A 19,927-nucleotide genomic window follows, 5' to 3' on the forward strand; every position below is an offset into this window, starting at 1 on the left:
CAAAAACTGGTGATAAAGGGAAATATAGAGGAAAAACACAGAGTATTGAAGAAACGGGGATCAAAATAATAATACTTAATATCTGCCTACAACCAAGGTCCTTGAAATTCAACATGTATCTCATTTGAGCATGACAACAACCTGTTAGGTAACAAAGATGTAATTTAACTCAAGTTCACAAATGAAGAAACTCAGAGAAGTTAAGCAAGCAGTTAAAGTGAGTTCCCCAAGGCTCATGAAGGAAAGAAACGAGTCAATTCCTTTTTCATTCTGAATAAATGTATATGTGTATGTAATATCAATTGTGGTAATGAACATAAAAGCAAAACAAGAACACAGCATAACCTCTCTGCTTGGGAAGAGCACATTCACACATAATAATTATTTAAACTGATTTAAAAATCTGAAAATTCTGAGGTTTCCTACAGTTACATTTTCTTTCCCACCGCTTACATCAGTGGTCAGCACTGCCCAAGGAGCTTTTGGAGATGAATAAAGTACGCACAGCTAGGGCTGTGCCCCTGAAGATTCTGACTCAAGTGAGGTCTGGAGAGAGCCTGGCACCTGTGTTTTATCAGGTAGTGCAGGCTAAGAGCTACCACAGCAAAGCTGAGGCTCAAGGAACGCCTGTGATAGGGAAAGCCAACCAAAGACTCCACAGAGAGCCTTCCTCCCCAAGCTTGCCCAGGCTCAGGCCACACGGGGTACCTGGCTCTCGGGACTGGCTATCATCACAAATGTGCAGGTCCAGGCGGGAGATGAGCAGGTGGTAGGAGGACTCTTTCACATCAAAGTTCTCAAAGTACTGGCTGAGCCGGCTGCTGCTGTTGCTGCTGCTGCCCTGGCTGCCACCAAATGCCTGGGCCCAGGAATGCTGGGCACTGGGAGCAGGTGGGGTGATCTACATGCGACAGAGAGAAAAACAAGAAGTCCAAACCCTGAGAGACTCCTCTGCAGGCTTTTTTAAGCTTTAGTCCAGCCTGAGGAAAAGCACCATCAGCAAGATGCCCTTCCCTCTCATAACTGTTCACCTGGTAACTCAGGTATGTCTCACCGAAATTACCCAAATTCCCAAAAGCCTAATTATAGTCTAGTAACTGTCAGAGTACTGTTCTGAGGTCTGAATTGCTCTCCAAGCTTTCACTCCCCAGGACTGAGCTGACTGATGCTAAAACACCTCCTCAGAAATCTTCCCTAAATACCCTTTCAGCCCCGATAGATGCCTGTCTTTGTGCTCTCAGCACAGTGTTTCTCTCTGTTACACACTCAGCAGGTCACAGTACAGTAACTTGCTGGTGTCCATATTTCAAAACAGTGAGCGCTCCAAGGACAGGGACAAGAGGCTTATTCTACTTTTCCTCTCCATTGGTGAGCACTGGGCACCTAACACACCAGAGGTATGGACAGAATAAATTAATAAATCAGAGGCCAAGGCGAAGCCTATGCACACCCAGAAGTGACAAATCTCCCAAATAAGCCCAATGCAGTCTAGACTCCACCTATGTTGGTATGAACAGGTAGGGCCTACCATTTCCCCAGCCCCACCAAGGGTATCTGTTTGCCTCTAACCTGTACAGGTTCAGGGGCCAGGCTCTTTCTCTGCTGGGCTGACTTCTCCATGGCCTCACTCAGTGACTCTGCATACTTCATCATAGCCTTGAGCTGCGAGTCAGTCAGCACCCAGAGCAGGTCATCCAACAGGAACATCAGCTTGGAGGCTACCACATTGCAATCTTTGGTCTGAAGTGGCCACACAGAACACAGATTCAACATCTTGCATCATTCCAAATCCTAAAAGTGACTATTGCCCAACCAATTTCAGAGATGGCTTTTCAATTCCCAAGATGTGAAAGTATCAAGCACTTTGTTGAATCAATTTCTTGAAAGTACTAAAGCAGCAAAAGAAAATTGCAAGGTACCTATGTCAGTGTCCCTATAAATGTGTAAAAATTGTGGTTTTCAAAATTAAGATGACAGGGAGATGGAAATGTTCTCTTATTAGCGGATACTATGGCAACATTGAATTGTAGGCCCTGCCCTTTCAACTTTCTTTTCAGAGGCCAATAACATCAAGAAAAGAGGGTAGCCTGGCCGGTGTAGCTCAGTGGTTGAGCTTCGACCTGTGAATCAGGAAGTCGCGGTTCAATTCCCAGTCAGGGCACATGCCCAGGTTGCAGGTTTGATCCCCAGTGTGTGACATGCAGAAGGCAGCCGATCAATGATTCTCTCTCAACATTGATGGTTTTATCTCTCTCTCTCCCTCTCCTTTCCTCTCTGAACTCAATACAAATATATTTTTTAAAAAGAAGGAAAAAAAGAAAGAAAAGAGGGTGTACCAACTCCCAGGTTGTCTAGGAGAATGGACAGTTTTCGTGAGGACAGAGAACAGACTCACTCTTCTCTTGAGGGCTATTTGGATCCTGCCTTGGTTGGTAATAAGCCTCAGTGGGGTGGTGACCAGGTCCTGATCACCATTGTCTGTAGCATCTGCCTCAATCCGAAGGGTTTGCCAAGTTATTTCCTTAAATGTTAAAACCTGGAAGGAGAGAGAGAGTAAAATCCCTTAATTCTGTGGATGAAATTAACCAAAAGGCAGGAAGTGCAAGGGAAAAAGACTGGCAAGGCAGAGACTCCCGCCATTCTCAGTTAGGGTGCTACCAATAGAAGGCAGTGGGTCAGAGATCCATAACTGAGGAAAGGATACAGCAGTAACACGGGACAGAGGGATCCTACGCTCCCAGGAAGAGGGGATCATGTGAGGAAATTCCCGAAGCAGGACACTATCTTTTAAGAATCAGTCCTACTTTAATCCCCCGTTCTCTCCTCTTGCAACGCTAGGGTTGTCACCTCTCCTCGGCGGGGGTCGGTGATGCGGGTGAGACGCAGGTCACTCTGCTGCCAACTGGGGTTCACACTATAGCCCTGGAGCTGCCACAGTTCAAAAGAAGCGTGGAAGGCCTTGGCGTGAATCTTGATGGTGATGGAATTGACGACGATGAACATCCCCTCCACCACCTTCTCAGCAAAGCCGTACTCACTACAACAAATGAGGCAGACCAACGCTCAGAACCCTGTGAAACCTACACACACCATATGACATCAGGAGGGACTGCTACACCCACCTTTGGGTGCTAGAACTATGGATGATTTTTTTTCTTTCTTTCTTTCTTCCCATTTCTACTTTCTTGTATTTTTTAAATTTCTAATAAAATTTATGATGATACAGTACTCTTTTTGATGGGATTTTTTTTTAATGAAATAAAAGAAAAAGAGTTTACTTGGAAATAATCTCCTTCATCTTACAAAGAATAAATTGAAAAATCTTCTTACAGTTCAGAAATTACCTGAAATAAGGATTTGAGTATCTGAGAGAGGAGGCACAGCTACATAAAAGAAACACTAGGTTTCTATAGAACCTTCAAAGACATAGCACACTCTACAAAGGTAGCGGAAAGGGGAAAGAAATACAGCTGGGTGAGAGAGAGGTATAATACTTGGGAAGCTAATCAAGACAGTCCCACCTTGTCCTGGCAGGTGTTCTCAGTGGTTAGAGCATTGGCTCACACACCAAAGGGTTTTGGGTTCAATTCCTGGTCAACAACATGTACCTGGGCTGCAGGTTTGCTCCCTGTCCCTTATCGGGGTACATGCAGGAGGCAACCAGTCGTTGTGGCTCTCTCACCTCTCTCTCTCCCTCTTTCTCTCTCCCTCCCTCCCTCTCTCTCTCTCTCTCTCCTCTTCTCTACCACTCAAAGAAAAAATATCCTCAGGTGAAAATTAAAAAAAGAAGAACAGCCCAACCTTTACCCTATCAAATATATCCCAAAGACCATAGCTGTACTTCCACAGTGAGAGGCCAGAAATGGCAAGTAGAGGAATGAAGGTCATCTTAAAATACTTCTGGATGTGGAAAACAAAGACATTCTGATATGTAGGTGAAATCAATTCTCATTACAAGAGATAAAAAGAAGGTCTGGAAGTTATAAATTAAAACAAACATATGCAGTTGACCCTTGAACAATGCTGGGGTTAGGGACACTGACTCTCCCATGCAATCGAAAATCCATGTTTAACTTTCAATTCCCCCCAAAACTTAACTACTAAGAGCCTACTGTTGCCGAAACCGGTCAAGGGCATGTACCTTGGTTGCGGGCACATCCCCAGTAGGAGGTGCAGGAGGCGGCTGATCGATGTTTCTCTCTCATCGAAGTTTCTAACTCTCTATCTCTCTCCCTTCCTCTCTGTAAAAAAATCAATAAAATATATTAAGAAGAAAAAAAAAGAGCCTACTGTTGACTGGAAACCTTATCAGTAACATGAACAGTTGCTTAACACATTTTGTATGTTATATGTATTATATACAGTATTCTTGCAATAAAGTAAGCTAAAGAAAAGAAAATATCATTAAGAAAATCATATGGAAGAGGAAACACTTTTACAGTACTATACATATTTATTGAAAAAAATCCGGCCCTGGCTGGGTGGCTCAGTTGGATAGAGTGTTGTCCTGTACACCAAAAAGGGTTGTGGGTTTGATTCCTGGTCAGGGCTTATTAAGAGGCCAGATGTGTGTGTGTGTGTGTGTGTGTGTGTGTGTGTGTGTCTCTCTCTCTCTCTCTCTCTCTCCCTTCTTCTCTCTCTTAAAATTCAATAAATTCAATCCTTGGATGAGGATTTAAAAAAATAATAAATAATATAGAGAAAACTAACACATGGCGTTAAATATCAAGATAAACGTTATCCTTGCCCTGACCGGTTTGGCTCAGTGGATAGAGCGTCGGCCTGCAGACTCAAGGGTCCCAGGTTCGATTCCGGTCAAGGGCATGTGCTTTGGTTGCGGGCACATACCCAGTGGGGAGTGTGCAGGAGGCAACTGATCGATGGTTCTCTCTCATCGATGTTTCCAACTCTCTATCCCTCTCCCTTCCTCTCTGTAAAAAATCAATAAAATATATTAAAAAAAAAAAAAAAGATAAATGTTATCCTTGGGGGTGGGTATGACTAAAAAGACACAGAAGGCTTCTGGGATACTGGAAGTGGTCTGTTTCTTAATGTGTTAACTTTGTAAAGAATCACTGAGCTATACCAGGTACACTTATGATTTGTTCACTTCAATATGTTACACCCTTCAATACAACTTACCAAAAGAACTATACTGGAATATCTGAAATACCATGTGTCATCTATTAGTTTAGGCAAAATTCCTAAAGTTTTAATGATAATCTCTATTGACAAGCCTCTGGAAAAACAAGATGTCTTACACACTGCTGGTGGAAACATAAAATCATAAAATCATTATAAAGGAAAATTTAGCAATGTCTATCAAAATTATACATGCATTTTCTCTTTGACCCAACAGTACCACTTCTAGGAATCTATCCCGAAATGCTAGCAAAAAAGTAGAAATAACCCAAATCTCCATCAAATGATGAATACATAAATAAAATGTGGTATATCCATACAATAGTATATTACTCAGCCATAAAAAGGAATAAAGTACTAATGCATGCTACAGCATAGCTAACCTTGAAAACATTATATTAAGTGAAAGAAGCCAATCACAAAAGACCAGATATCTGGTAGTATATAATTTACATGAAATAACCAGAATAGACAGAAAATAGATTAATGGTTGCCTAACGCTAAATCGGAAGAAAATTAGGAGCTACTGCTAATCGGTATGGGGTTTCTTTTTGGGTGATAAACATGTCCTAAAATTGATTGTGGTGATGGTTGCACAACCTTACCAAAAAAACTAAGTTTGGTGTATATACTGAAAGCCATTGAACTGTACACTTTAAATGGATGAATTTTATGATATGTGAATTATATCTCAATAAAGCTGTTTTCAAAAATATGCTGGCAAAATACTGACTTATGAAAAAGGTCATTTATTGCCACACTATTTCTAACAGCAAAGAACCTGGAAATAATTCAAATATCTATCAATAGAGAACTGGCTATATAACTATGATGCCTCTATAAAATGTTACTAAAATACTGTGTAAAATATTACATAAAAGTAATGTATTCTGCAGGTGCAAAAAGAAACAAGGAATATTTCTCTATGAACGTCTATGGAGTGGTCTACAGGATATACTTTAAAAAGAAAAAAAGCCCTGTGCAAAGGGTTGATAGTATGCTACATTTTGTATAAGAAAGGAGGTGGGGACAACAAAAATATATATACATATAACATACCTTGCTTTATAGTTTTAACTTTGGAACTATGTAATTTGACTTGGTTAAAAATAATTTTAACTTTGGAACTATTTAATTTTATATAGTTAAAAAATAAATTTAAAAAAAATTTTAAATACTAATATAAAACTTCTGGAGGATAACACAGGAGAAAATGTAGATGTGATCTGGTGTATGGTGATCTTGGCCTTTTTAGATACAACACCAAAGATACAGTCCATGACAGAAATCATGAGTAAGATGGACTTTATTTAAAAAACTTATGCTCTCCAAAAGACAGTTATCAAGAGAATGAGAAGACAAGCCATAGACTTGCAAAAGACATATCTGATAAAAGACTGTTACCCAAAATATACAAAGAACTCTTAAAACGCAACAATAAGAAAACAACTCAATTAGAAGATAGGCCAAAGGTCTTATTAGATACCTCACCAAAGATACACCAATGGCAAAGAGGCATACAAAAAGATGCTCCACATCTTGTCTTCGGGGAAATATAAATTAAAGCAACAAGGAGACCACACTACATACCTACCAGAATGGCCAAAATCCAGAACACTGATAAGACCAAATGCTAGCAAGGATATGCAGCAGCAGGAACTCTCATTGATTGTTGGTGAGAATGCAAAAATGATACAGCAACTATGGAAGACAGTTTGCCGGTTTATTCCAAAACTAAAGATACTCTTATCAGTACATTCTAGCAATTATGCTCCTTCAGATTCACCCACAGGAGATGAAAACTTATGTCCACACAAAAAACTTGCACATGGACAATTATAGCACCTTTATTCATAATTTCCAAAATTTGAAAGCTACCAAGGTGTCCTTCAGTAGGTAAATGGATAAACTGTGGTACACCCAGACAATGAAATATACTTCAGTGTTTAAAAGAAATGAGCAAGAGAGAAATAAAAAGACATACAGGAATTGTAAATGCATATAACTAAGTGAAAGAAGCCAATCTAAAAAAATAAAACCATGCTATATGATTTCAACTATATGATATTCTGAAAAAGGAAAAACTAGAGCCCAGCCAGTATGGCTCAGTGGTTGAGCATCAACCTATAAACCAGAAGGTCACGGTTCGATTCCTGGTCAGAGCACATGCCCAGGTTGTGGTCTTGATCCCCAGTAGGGGGCACGCAGAAGGCAGCCAATCAATGATTCTCTCCCATCATTGATGTTTCTATCTCTCCTTCTCTCTTTCTCTCTGAAATCAATAAAAATAGATTTTAAAAGGAAAAAAAAAGGAAAATCTAGAGACAGTGGAAAGACCAGTTATTGCCAGGGGTTGAGGTTGAGGTAAAGGATAAATAGGTGGAGTACAGAGGATTTTTAGGGCAGTAAAAATACACTCTATGATACTATAATGATTGATAAAAGTCAATATACATTTGTTCAAAAACATAAATGTACCCACAGAAGTGAACTTTAATGTAAACTGGTGATTATGATGTGTTAATGTAGGTTCAACACTTGGAACAAATGTATCACTCTGGTGGAGGCTGTTGGCATTAGGGGAAGCTATGCACATGGGGGGAGCTGGGGTATGTGGGAAATCTCCTAACCTTCCTCTTAATGTAACTGTGAACCTAAAACTGCTGTTTAAACTGCTTTTTGTAAAAACTGAAACAAGCTGGCTTGGCTCAGTGGATAGAGCGCTGTTGGCCTGTGGACTGAAAGATCCTGGGTTTGATTCTGGTCAAGGGCATATGCCAGGATTGCGGGCTCAATCCCCAGGAGGGGGATGTAGGAGGTAGTTGATCAATGATTCTCATCATTGATGTTTCTATCTCTCTCACACTCCCTCCCTCTCTAATATCAATAAAAATGTTTTTTTTTAAAAACAACACACAAAAAAAAACCTGAAACAACCTCTCTGTATGTCAAATTAGTACAAATCCATGTGAAGAATAATTTCAAATGACTTTTTTTTTTAAATATATTTTATTGATTTTTTACAGAGAGGAAAGGAGAGAGATAGAGAGTTAGAAACATCAATGAGAGAGAAACATCGATCAGCCGCCTCCTGCACATCTACTGGGGATGTGCCCGCAACCCAGGTACATGCCCTTGACCGGAATCGAACCTAGGACCTTCAGTCCGCAGGCCGACGCTCTATCCACTGAGCCAAACCGGTTTCGGCCAAATGACTTTTAAACACCCTCTTTTGACCATACATCCCTAATGGGACATATCATGAGGTTAAAACACATATATACACATAGAAATCTACTGCAATCAGTAATCTTATTGATAATTATAATATTGGTTTTATTTTTTTAACTATCAAAAAGTAAATAATTTATTACTATATTGTTGTTAGGAATCAAGATTCAGCATATGAGTAAAAAATATAAATATTAAATCTAAAAAAGTTAACTCAAATATATTGAAATAACTATGTATGTTGCCAGATGGGTACTAGACTTATCAGGGAGGGTCATTTTGTAAGTTATATAAATGTCTAACCACTGTGCTTTATACCTAAAACTAATATAATATTCAATGTTCTACTGTAATTGAAAAATAAACAGCCCTAGCCAATTTGGCTCAGTGGATACAGCATGTGCCTATGAACTGAAGGGTCCCAGGTTCAATTCTGGTCAAGGGCACATGCCCGGGTTGCGGGCTCAATCCCCAGTAGGGGCCATGCAGGAGGCAGCCAACCAGTGATTCTCTTATCATTGATGTTTCTATCTCTCTCTCCCTCTCCTTTCCTCGCTGAAATCAATAAAAATATATCTTTTTAAAAAGAAAAAGAAACAAACTTAAAATAAAATAAAAATTAACTCAAAATCCTTTTTTATTACAATTGAGAAATATCAGGATATTGTCATGATTTACTTTTCTTTTTTTAAATTTTTAAAATATGTTATTGATTTTTAGAGAGAAAAGAAGGAAGAGGGACACAGAGAGAGAAACATTGAGGTGTCAACCCGCTGCCCCCTGCATGCCCCCTACCGGAGATCAAGCCTGTAACCCAGGCATGTGCCACAGACCGAGAATCTAACCCAGCAACCTTTTGGGTTTTTTTACATTCTTACTTGTGGTTTCTGTTCATTTGTTTTGTTTTTGCTTTTTTTTTTCTCCTAGAAAAAAAGAAAAAACACAACCAGGCGGGTTTATATGACAGTGTCAGGATAGCAGAGGGAAGAGAAAGGTCGGAGGCGTGGCACACAGGACGATGCCCAACTAACTGAGCCAGATGGGTCAGGGCTATTTTTCTCTCTCTTAAAAATACCTTTTCCCTAGAACTGAACACTAAAAAGGCTTTAAAGCAATGACAACTCTATGAGACAACTCTATGAATACCATTTTGCCCAGACTGTAGTCTCTAAATAACATGTCTCAGTAAAGGAATCAGGGTTCCTTAGAGAAATGTCTGATTCTAGATCTGAGGTGAGGATGTATAGAGAAGCCTGAAACATCTTGTTCTGTCTAAAAGCAGGAAGATTATTGGAATCTTATCCCAAAGGACACAGGCAGTACTTTTGAAAGGTTTTCACTGGTCAATGGTGGTTACATCTGAATACCAAAAAAGAATAATGACTATAAAAGTATGATATACAACAAATATATTAAAAAAGTAAATGTAATTGTAGGATATAAAAATGTAAAATGTGAAAGCATCTAAAATGTAAAAAGAATGTAAAATAGTAAGCCACTCTGGAAAAGTTTGACAATTTCTTTAAAAAATTAAATTTGTACCTATTACACCACCCAACCATTACAGTCCTAGATTTTTACCCAAGAGAAATAAAAGCACACAACCACAGAAAAACTTGTATATGTACATGTACATTCACAGCAGCCTTATTCACAATAGCCAAAACTGGAAATAAAATGTCCATCAATAAGTGAATAGATAACAAGTCGTGGTATAACCACACAATGAAATATTACTCAGCAATAATAGGAATGAACTATTGATACACTCAACAACATGTGTGAATCTCAAAATAATTATACTGAAGACATACTATATAATTTCATTTATATACAATTATAGAAAAAGCAAACTAATCTACAGTAACAGAAAGGCAATGTTTGCAGATAGAAGGAGGGCTGGGTAAGAGAAGGGAGGGAATATAAAGGAGAACAGTATGTGTGAGTGTGATGGATTCATATAAGTTTTGCATATGCCAAAACTTATCAAATTGTATACTTTATATATGTACAGTCTATTTTATGTCCATCATAACATAATAAAGCTATAAAAATGATTTAAAATGATAAACCTCTGCCTTCCTCTTCCCACCCTCAAAAAAATCTCTTCAGAGATTATTAGGGTGTCAACTCATAATTCTTTTTCCATTGATATATAATTTACATATACCATTGTGTTAGTTTTAGATATACATCAGTTTTACATTTGATAAAGGCAAAGAATACAGCATTTATACTGACATTCTTGTACAAACTGTATTTCAGGATAATCAAATAGTTGGCGAAAGAAAATTCTTTATAGAAAATCACAGCTAATAAATGCAATGGAAAGAAAACAATTATAAAGTCCCTACTTTGCATTTCACAATAAAATAAAGGATCTAGACAACTACCATTCTCCTTAAACCAGGAGATGAAAGGTAGATAAAGAACTTATCATAATGGACAAATTAGGCCAACACCATTTAAATCCACTAATTAATCTTAACCAAAGGAACATGATATTATGTGCCTCCAGATGTGTTACAATAGGAAATACACAATACTATTTCTGAAATATTCTTACCAAAAAAATTGAATCAAATCAAGCCTTTGAATCTAACTACCAGACTAAACGAGAAACATTTTAAATGACACTTTGAGTATACAATCAGACAAAAATATAAAATGTGGAAAATTTCTTATAAAAAATAATCAAGCCTACCCAGTGTGGTTCAGTGGTTGAGCATCCACCTATGAACCAGGAGGACACAGTTCAATTCCTGTTCGGGGCATATATCTGGGTTGCAGGCTCGATCCCCTAAGAATTTAACTTTTTAAAGGGGGGCGTGCTGGAGGCAGCCGATAATAAAAATAATCCAGTTTCTATAAAGAATAATGGTATATTAAAAGTGTGACTCAGTTGGTTGAATGTCATCCCATGCATCAAAAGATTGCCAGTTTAATTCCCAGTCAGGGTACACACCCAGGTTGTGGGTTCCACCCTCCCACCGCCCCCACCGCCCCCACCCCCGTGTGGGGCATGCAGGAGGCAGCCGATCAATGACTCTCTCTTATCATTGATGTTTCTATCTCTTGCTCCCTCTCCCTTCCACTCTGAAATCAATAAAAATATAGTATTAAATAAATTAAATAAAAGCACATTATCCATTAAAAAAAAAAGTGTGTTGATTGGGGGGGTGTGGGGTAATGAGAATTAAAAAGTTTTAAAACTCCTATCACCCAAATATAATATACAGAGCTCTTTGATCAGTGTATTGTAAAAAATATTTTAGAGACAATTCAGGAAAATTAAATATGAAATGCATATAAATAATATTAAGGAATTCTTAATTCTATTAACTGTGATAACAGTACTGTGGGTTCTTTTTTGTTTTTTCTCCCCAGTCTTTGTCTGTTAAAGATATATGATAAAGAAGTGTTTACGGGTGGAATTAGATAGTGTCTGGGATTTGCTTTCAAGTATTATAGCATAAACACACACACACACACAAAATGGCAAAAGAAAGGTGAAAAAAATGGCCAAATGTTAATAATTGTTGTGGTGAGATCTTGGGTACATAGGGTTGCATTACACTATTCTCTTTACTTTAGTGTATGTTTGAATTTTCCATAATTTAAAATTTTTATTCTTTAATTAAAAGGTGAACTGGACCAGTAATATTTCCAACCAACCTCTGTCCTGAAGCAAGGGCAATGGGAGACTGTCCATTGGGAGGCCGCGGCTCCTCACATGTCTTCATCTCCACCTCCACCTTATCCAGACACTGAAATAAAAGCCACAAAGAGCTAAGCATCTGCACAGAAACCCACATAGCACAGATTGGTCTTACTCATCCCTGTGCTCCAGTGCCTAGCCGGAAGCTACATTCACAGGGACAGACAATATCTGTTGAATGAATGAACGAACAAACTGAAATACAAAGAGAGGTCTCATCTTTTCCCTTTCACTTCCATTAGCAGAAGAACTCCATAACAAGCATGGGATTAGCTCACAGCAGAAACCAGAAACATAAATCCAAGTTACAGAAATATTACCAGCCCTCAGGATTTGTCTTTGGGATAACGATATGCACCACTCAGTTCCTAAAGAGCTGTCATTTGATAATCACCCAATAGTCATCATTAACTAAACTTCCAATTTTTCCTGTTAGGATTCTAAGGGAAAATAGGGAAATCTACAGGTAGTACCTGCACAGCAAAACCTGTTATGAAAAACTACAAAAACAAAACCAACTCAGGACTCCTGGGTCTTGTGTTTCAGCACTAATTCCTATAATACCCATCAGTCCCAGAATTTGTCCAAACAATAGTAGCTCTGTCTCAGAGAGAAGCTCACAGGCCAGACAAAGCACCCACAGCTCCCAAAGCCTATCAGGACTCCTCCCTGTCTTCTCTCAGATCTCTTAAACTCTACCCCAGCCATCCCCCTGGATTATTTGCAGTCAAGACAAACCATTACCAAGCAAATTGGGTGCGTCTTCAACTTTGTCCACTGGATCTGAAAGAGAAAAGCAAAGACTCAGGACTGTGGAAGGCAGGCCTGCTGGCCCAAGAAAGCAACAGTACTCTGACCCCCATTCTCACCCGGATGGAGGCCTTGTTGCAGTAGACCCGAGTGATGGCTAACCAGGTAGGCAGCTCCAGCACATTCTGTAGAACCTCTTCATCCAGCTCCAGATTGGTCAGCTGACCCTCCCCTTTCAGGGTGCTCAAATTGATTTTGTCTGGGGAAAGATTTTTAGTGAACCTGAAAAAAGTAATGATAAGAACCCATTATTTCCACAGGAACATGCTAAACAGCATTACAGCCAATAATACTTCTGAATTTAGAGAAAAGAGAACGTTAAAGAATAAACATCTAATGACCACACTGTCTCTATGCCATGGAAGATGATGGGTGTGACCTATCATTCTACTCATGATTGTGTCATCTTTCTACTCAAGAGCCTACAATTGCGATTCTGGCAATATGGTTGTAACACTAGCAACATAGGCTTTTCTGTTATTTCTGATATTTCTGAATCCCCACATAAAAAGAGACATGGAGGGCAGGGGACAGGAAGAGTAACCAAACACATACACACACACACACACACACACACACACACACACACACACACACAAAAAGCCCATGGACAGCCCAACTGCAGTGGCTCAGTTGGTTGAGCATCATCCCATGCACTGAAAAGTTGTGGGTTCGATCTCGGTCAGGGTACTTACGAAGGCAACCAATCGATGTCTCTCTCTCTCTCTCTCTCTCTCTCTCTCTCTCTCTCTCTCTCTCTCTCTCTCTCCTACCTCCCCCCCCCCCCAAACATGTCCTTGGGTGAGAATTTTTAAAAAATAACACCAGAAGATAAAGCACCCTTATAACACGCCCCCCCCCCCAATACAAGCAAGAGGGCAAAAACATAAACAGCCACAAGACATGAGTGCTACAAGCAGCTGTGCAGATCTACACAGAGGGAAGCAATAAGACATCTGACAGCCCAGAGAACAGAAGAACCCCAAGCCAACCAAGTCTTAAATGTAAGACAGTGTGACCAATTTGAGAATAGCAATTGAAACTGGAGGGGTTCTGTCCACTGTGTGGCCCAAAGTAGCTGAAGTAGCCCAGCCCTATAAACTCATACAACTAACCAAGGCTTCTTCCCAGGACAGGGACTCTGCACTGAGAAGAAACTGCTGGGAGAGGAATCCAAACCGAGTAAGATGGGATAACAAATGAAAAAAACAGTCCAAATTAAAGGGTGTGGGCTATGGGGGGAGGATAAGCACTTACATTTTTTAACACTACTTGAAACAACAGAAGAGGGAGCTCTATGAAGTTAAAATATGAAACTGTAAGAGGCTAATTATTACCTTAAGTAGGGTAAAATGAACCCCAGCCTCTTACACATACCTTTGATGTTATAAAATACATGACCTCCACCTATAGTCTTGCCACAGGGATTGAACCTGAATCTCATCATGCTATTCACTGGGTCCAGTTGTTAACCCCTAGAGTGCCGGGGAGCGCGATCGTGCTCCTCCTGTCTTTCGCCAAAAGTGCCAGGAGCACTTTAACATTATATGTTTTGTTCAATTTTTTTTTCTACTAGTATTTTATAATACAATCAGCAAACAATATATGTCAAAGATGAAAACAAATGTAGTAAAGGTTTCCTTAAGTTTTTGAATATGTAACTTCATTTACTTGCGATTCATATTTTTTTTCCTAAACTGCTGTAAAATCAGCAAAAATGCCTTGGCAATTTTAGCATAATTCCTAGGATATTGGTTGGCACTTAAAGGGTTAATTTGCAGAAAATACAGGACAGAGGAAAACTGCTGAACTGCACTATAAGTGTGCAATCAGTAAGATCCAAACCATGGGAAACTCTATAGGTCAAGTGGCCTGGATATAAACAATTCACACAGGCCAATCTTCCCACTAGTCTACATTCACTGTCTAGTCTAGTCTTTGCTCATGTGTTCTCACCCACTCCCTTTCCTGGAGGACCCTCATCAACATCTGCCATTCAAGGCCCAACTCGAAACTGTTCACTGAGGCCTTCTTTCACTAACTGCTACAACGCACATTAAACAATTAGGGCTGCCCTAGCCGGTTTGGCTCAGTGGATGTAGCATCGTCGGCCTGCGGACAGAAAGGTCCCAGGTTCAATTCCGGTCAAGGGCACATGCCTGGGTTTTGGGCTCGGTCCAACGTGCAGGAGGCAGCCAATCAATAATTCCCTCTCATCACTGATGTTTCTATCTCTCTCTTCCTCTCCAAAATCAATAAAAAAATAAAACAATTAGGGTTTTAGGATGTTCTCTAATTCTCCCATGTGTAACCAATTAGATGTTAAGCTCTTTGAAGCCAGGGGCTTAGTCTTAGCCATCCCTCCTAATCTAAATGGTTACCTGGCAGAAATCTGGGCCTATGTTTTGTACCTTTTAGCTAATTGCACTGCTGGCTAACTAGTCCCAGCTCCCTTCTCTCACCTCCTTTGGCTGATCAATGTAAGGCCAGTTCCTCATAGCATAACCTTCTCTCCTGTATGGTAAACTATCTAGATGAGTCTCCTCTCTCATTCTTTCTCACTGTTACTGCCTCTCATAATTACTATTTTCCACACAATAATTAATCGTATTTGGCCCTCCACTGTAACTATACTTAGCCCTTACATATATTAGATGCTAACAATTTACTTTAGATTAATATATATTTTTACTGCCCAGCTGGCATAGCTCTGGTTGAGCATCAACCTACGAACCAGCAGGTCATGGTTGGATTCCTGGGCAGGGCACATGCCTGGGTTGCGGACTCAATCCCCAGTGTTGGGTGTACAGAAGGTAGTCAATCAATGATTCTCTCTCATCACTGATGTTTCTATCTCTCTCTCCCTCTGAAATCAATACAAATATTTTATATATGTGTGTGTATGTGTGTGTAGTTTACCAACTTTTTATTTTTCACACATACCCTTTCCTTTTACTAAGCTGTGTTTCTAGTGTTTTTGGTTTTCCTTAAACCATAAGATCATGACATGTAAGAGTTTTATCTTGAATTTTTTTCTACAATGCCCAAAATGGTATTATGTACAAAGATTCTTTAACAATATTTCAAATGACAGTAAAAAAAATTTTTAGAAATTTATAAACATGCAAAACAATGCTGTATAATAATAAGGGATACGTAGGAATGCACTGGCATGAAAAAAAATTTAGGAAAAGTGTTTATATGTGGGACAAGGGAAGGGGTCCACAGGAAGCTTCAACTATATGGATAATACTTATTGCTCAATGGAGTTGGGAGGTGACTGTATGGCTGTTCATTATATTACTCTTTTTACCTTTTTATATGGTAACTAGCTATAATAATAAAAGCATAATATGCTAATTAACTGGACAGCCGAATGACCTTCTGGACATCATTCCAGACGTCCTTCTGGATGAAGCCGTGGCGGCGGGGGCAGAGGCAGAGGTGGTTAGGGGCGATCAGGCAGGCAGGCTAGTGGTTAGGGGCAATCAGGCAGGCAGGCAGAGGCAGTTAGGGGTGATCAGACAGGCAGGTGAGTGGTTGGCAATCAGGCAGGCAGGCAGAGTAGTTAGGGGCAATCAGGCAGGCAGGCAAGCAGTTAGGTCCTGGATTGTGAAAGGGATGTCCGACTGCCAGTTTAGGCCCTGGGTTCCCTGTGGGACCGGGCCTAAACCGGCAGTCGGACATCCCCCGAGAGGTCCCAGATTGTGAGAGGATGTAGGCCAGACTGAGGAACACACCTGCCTCCCACCCCTGCCCTGGGCCTCTAGTTTAATAATAAATCCTTCTAAGATTTCTGCCAATTACCTATCGTATATACTTATTATTGAGAGAACTACTCGGCCATGGGTCTCTTATACTGCTACATGGTCTTGCTCGTTATGCCAAAAATGCACAATCCTGACCACTCCTTACCCAGGCCACTTCTCAGGATTGTGTTGCAAAGAGCAGCTTTGAGAGATAATGTCCCCTCCAGAACAAAGAGTAGGCTTATTTACCACTCACCAAAAGCAATGGGTTCCCCAAATTCAACGTTCCACTCCTATAACACATGTGCAGGCATCTATCTGGGTCCATTCATGTCATTCCCATGGGACTTAGGGCATGGGGACTAATTGTAAACATAAGCTTATGCTGCTTGCTAGGCTATAAGTAATTAAGTCCTTTGTCTCTGATTTAGGAATCTCATGTTTTCTGCACATATATGAACTGTAGCAGGCTAATTATTAGCTTCTATACAGGGTAAAGTAAAATCCCAGACCCTTAGACATACTTTTACTTATTTTAATTAATAAAAGAAACTTAAATAAATATTTACTGAATATAAACCAATTCTGTTCTCTGATTAAAAAGACAAGCTTTCTCTAATGGCTCTTATCATCTAGAAACTAACTTGCCACAGAGGGAAAGAATTCCTCTTTTCCTGTAAGGAATGGCTACCATCGTGGAAACAGGATTGGGGTGTGGAAGAGAAAAAAAGAATATCTTAACACTTCCACTAGATGAAACAACAACCAAAAGAAAAGGAAGATGCCCTAGCTCAGTGGTCAGCAAACTTGCGGCTCGCAAGCCACATGCGGCTCTTTGGCCTCTTGAGTGTGGCTCTTCCACAAAATACCAACTTTTGCGCATGGGCCACGAAGTTTCAATAGCACTGTACATGCGCACCCGCATGTGGTATTTTGTGGAAGAGCCACATTCAAGGGGCCAAAGAGCCGCATGTGGCTCGCGAGCTGCAGTTTGCCGACCACTGCCCTAACCGGTTTGGCTCAGTGAATAGAGCGTCAACCTGCCGAATGAAGGGTCCCTGGTTCGATTCTGGTCAAGGACACATGCCCGAGTTGCAGGCTCCATCCCCAGTAGGGGTGTGGCAAGAGGCAGCCGATCAATGATCCTCTCTCATCATTGATGTTTCTATCTCTCTCTCCCTCTCTATTCCTCTCTGAAATAAATAAAAAATATATTTTTTTTTCTTTTTTTTTAAAGGAAGATTGCCCTAACTGGTTTGACTCAGTGGATAGAGCATCAGCCGGCAGTCTCAAGGGTCCCAGGTTCGATTCCGGTCAAGGGCATGTACCTTGGTTGCGGGCACATCCCCAGTATGGAATGTGCAGGAGGCAGCTGATCGATGTTTCTGTCTCATCGATGTTTCCAACTCTCTATCCCTCTCTCTTCCTCTCTGTAAAAAATCAGTAAAATATATTTTTTTTAAAAAGGAAGATATAGGCCCACCTCCCCTCAGATCCAGTCCCAAGCGGTCAACATGGATGGCGTTCGCCTTTCAAGAGAATTTTGAAATCACCTTTTGGACGCGTGATAGCCTCCCCCTTGGTCAGCAACACTGCGCTGACTTTCAGGAATTTGTGAGGGTCACCGAAGGAGCGAAGGAGGAACTGCACGTGGACAAAGAGAGTTGCCTAGCGATGCTGGTGGAGTTGCACAACCAGGGCCAGGACCGCTGTGTCCTCACCTGCACTGAGTGCAAGCAGCGGGTGAAGACAGACTGGCACTGCCCCGGGTGCAAGGACTACGACCTTTGCATCAACTGCTACAACACCAAGGGCCACACCCACAAGATGGTGAAGGTGGGGCTGGGCCTGGATGAAGAGGCAGAGGAGGGCCATGAGGGCGGCAACCAGGGGGAGATGCAGTTCAGGAGAATCCGGGAGGCTCGGCGCCTGAGCATCCTGCGCTGCATCAGACCCTGAGGCATACCCGCCAGTGCCGCGACGCCAGCTGCTCTCGGACCAACTGCCAGACGATGAAGCGTGTTGTGCTGCACCCCAAGCGCTGCCAGAGTAAGGCCAATGGAGGCTGCCCAGTGTGCAAGCAGCTATTCGCCCTTTGCTGCTACCATGCCAAACGCTGCCAAGAAAACCCATGCCCCGTTCCCTTATGCCTCAACATCAAACAGAAGCTCCGCGAGCAGCTGCTCCAGCTCCGCCAGCAGCGGATTGGGAACCGCCTGCCGCAGGGGTAGCTCATGCGCCAGCAGATGCCACCATGAACACCCGTAACGTGCCTCAGCAGTGTGCCATCCCCTCCTTGAGCACCACCCTGGACACCCCCACCGCAGCCCAACACACCCCAGACACCACAGCCTCTGACTCAGTCCCAGCCCTGGCCTGTAAGCATGTCACTAGCCGGCTTCTTCAGCTCGGCCAGAACTTCGCCCCCATCAGTGTCCATGAGGAAGCCAATTAACCTTCAGCTCCAGCCCAGCCTGCAGCCCAGCCTGCAGAACCTGAACGCCATGCCAGCCAGCGGGCCACGACCTGCTGTCCCTCCGCAGCAGCAACAGTGGGAGGCCTGAACCCCCAGGGCCAGGCCTTGAACATCATGAACCCGGGGCGCAACCCCAGCGTGGCGAGAATGAACCACAGCACAGAGAGATGCCGCGGAGCAGCAGCAGCAGGAAGGCAGCGCTGGCATGGCTGCAGGCCTGGCAGGACACGCCCAGTTCCAGCAGCCTCGGGGACGCCGATGCCTCCCGCAGCCATGTAGCAGCAGCAGGTCCAGCAGCAGAGTGGGTCCCAGGCCAGCCAAACCCTGTTAGGACCTAACAGTGAGGCATATTCTGTACCTTTCCCGTGCCCTCAGTTTCTCCCCTGCGCTCAGTACTTTCTATTGTCCCCACTGGAGGCTCCTGTCCTCTCTGCTGTTTTCCTGTTATTCTCCTTTCAGGTGTCACAGGAGACAACTAAGCAGCTGAGAAAAGCAGCTCTAGACCCAGCTTCCTGCAACCGCCTGCACCTCCATCCGACCCACCCAGAGACATAAATATCCCGCCCTCCCTACTCTTGCTTGCTGAAATGGATATGCTGGTGTGTATTAATAATACCATTTCTAGCCCTGACCTGCTTGGCTCAGTGGATAGAGTGTCAGCCTGCACACTGTAGGGTCCCAGGTTCAATTCTGTTCAGTAGCATAAACCTTGGTTGCAGGCACATCCCCAGTAGGAGGTGCAGGAGGCAACTGATCGATGTTTCTCTCTCATTGATGTTTCTAACTCTCTATCCCTCTCCC

General features: G+C 41.7%; 1 protein-coding gene across 5 annotated transcripts in view; it reads right to left on the reverse strand.

Moving 5' to 3' along the window:
- Window positions 1-19,927, reverse strand: part of UHRF1BP1 (UHRF1 binding protein 1) — a 62,521-nt gene that overhangs the window by 28,270 nt on the left and 14,324 nt on the right. For 3 of the 5 annotated variants that reach the window (XM_036315957.1, XM_036315958.1, XM_036315956.1), the window contains exons 2-8: window positions 12,961-13,123; window positions 12,836-12,874; window positions 12,049-12,140; window positions 2,848-3,037; window positions 2,396-2,536; window positions 1,570-1,740; window positions 709-901 (exon numbers count right to left, since the gene is read on the reverse strand). In XM_036315957.1, coding sequence (XP_036171850.1) covers window positions 709-901; window positions 1,570-1,740; window positions 2,396-2,536; window positions 2,848-3,037; window positions 12,049-12,140; window positions 12,836-12,874; window positions 12,961-13,123 — 989 coding nt within the window. Of the gene's footprint in view, window positions 1-708; window positions 902-1,569; window positions 1,741-2,395; window positions 2,537-2,847; window positions 3,038-3,122; window positions 3,231-12,048; window positions 12,141-12,835; window positions 12,876-12,960; window positions 13,124-19,927 lie in introns of those variants that run through there. The other 2 variants (XM_036315959.1, XM_036315960.1) reach the window with 2 other exon arrangements.

This window comes from Myotis myotis, unplaced genomic scaffold (assembly GCF_014108235.1).
Source record: "Myotis myotis isolate mMyoMyo1 unplaced genomic scaffold, mMyoMyo1.p scaffold_m19_p_7, whole genome shotgun sequence".
In the NCBI taxonomy this organism is placed as follows: Eukaryota; Metazoa; Chordata; class Mammalia; order Chiroptera; family Vespertilionidae; genus Myotis; species Myotis myotis.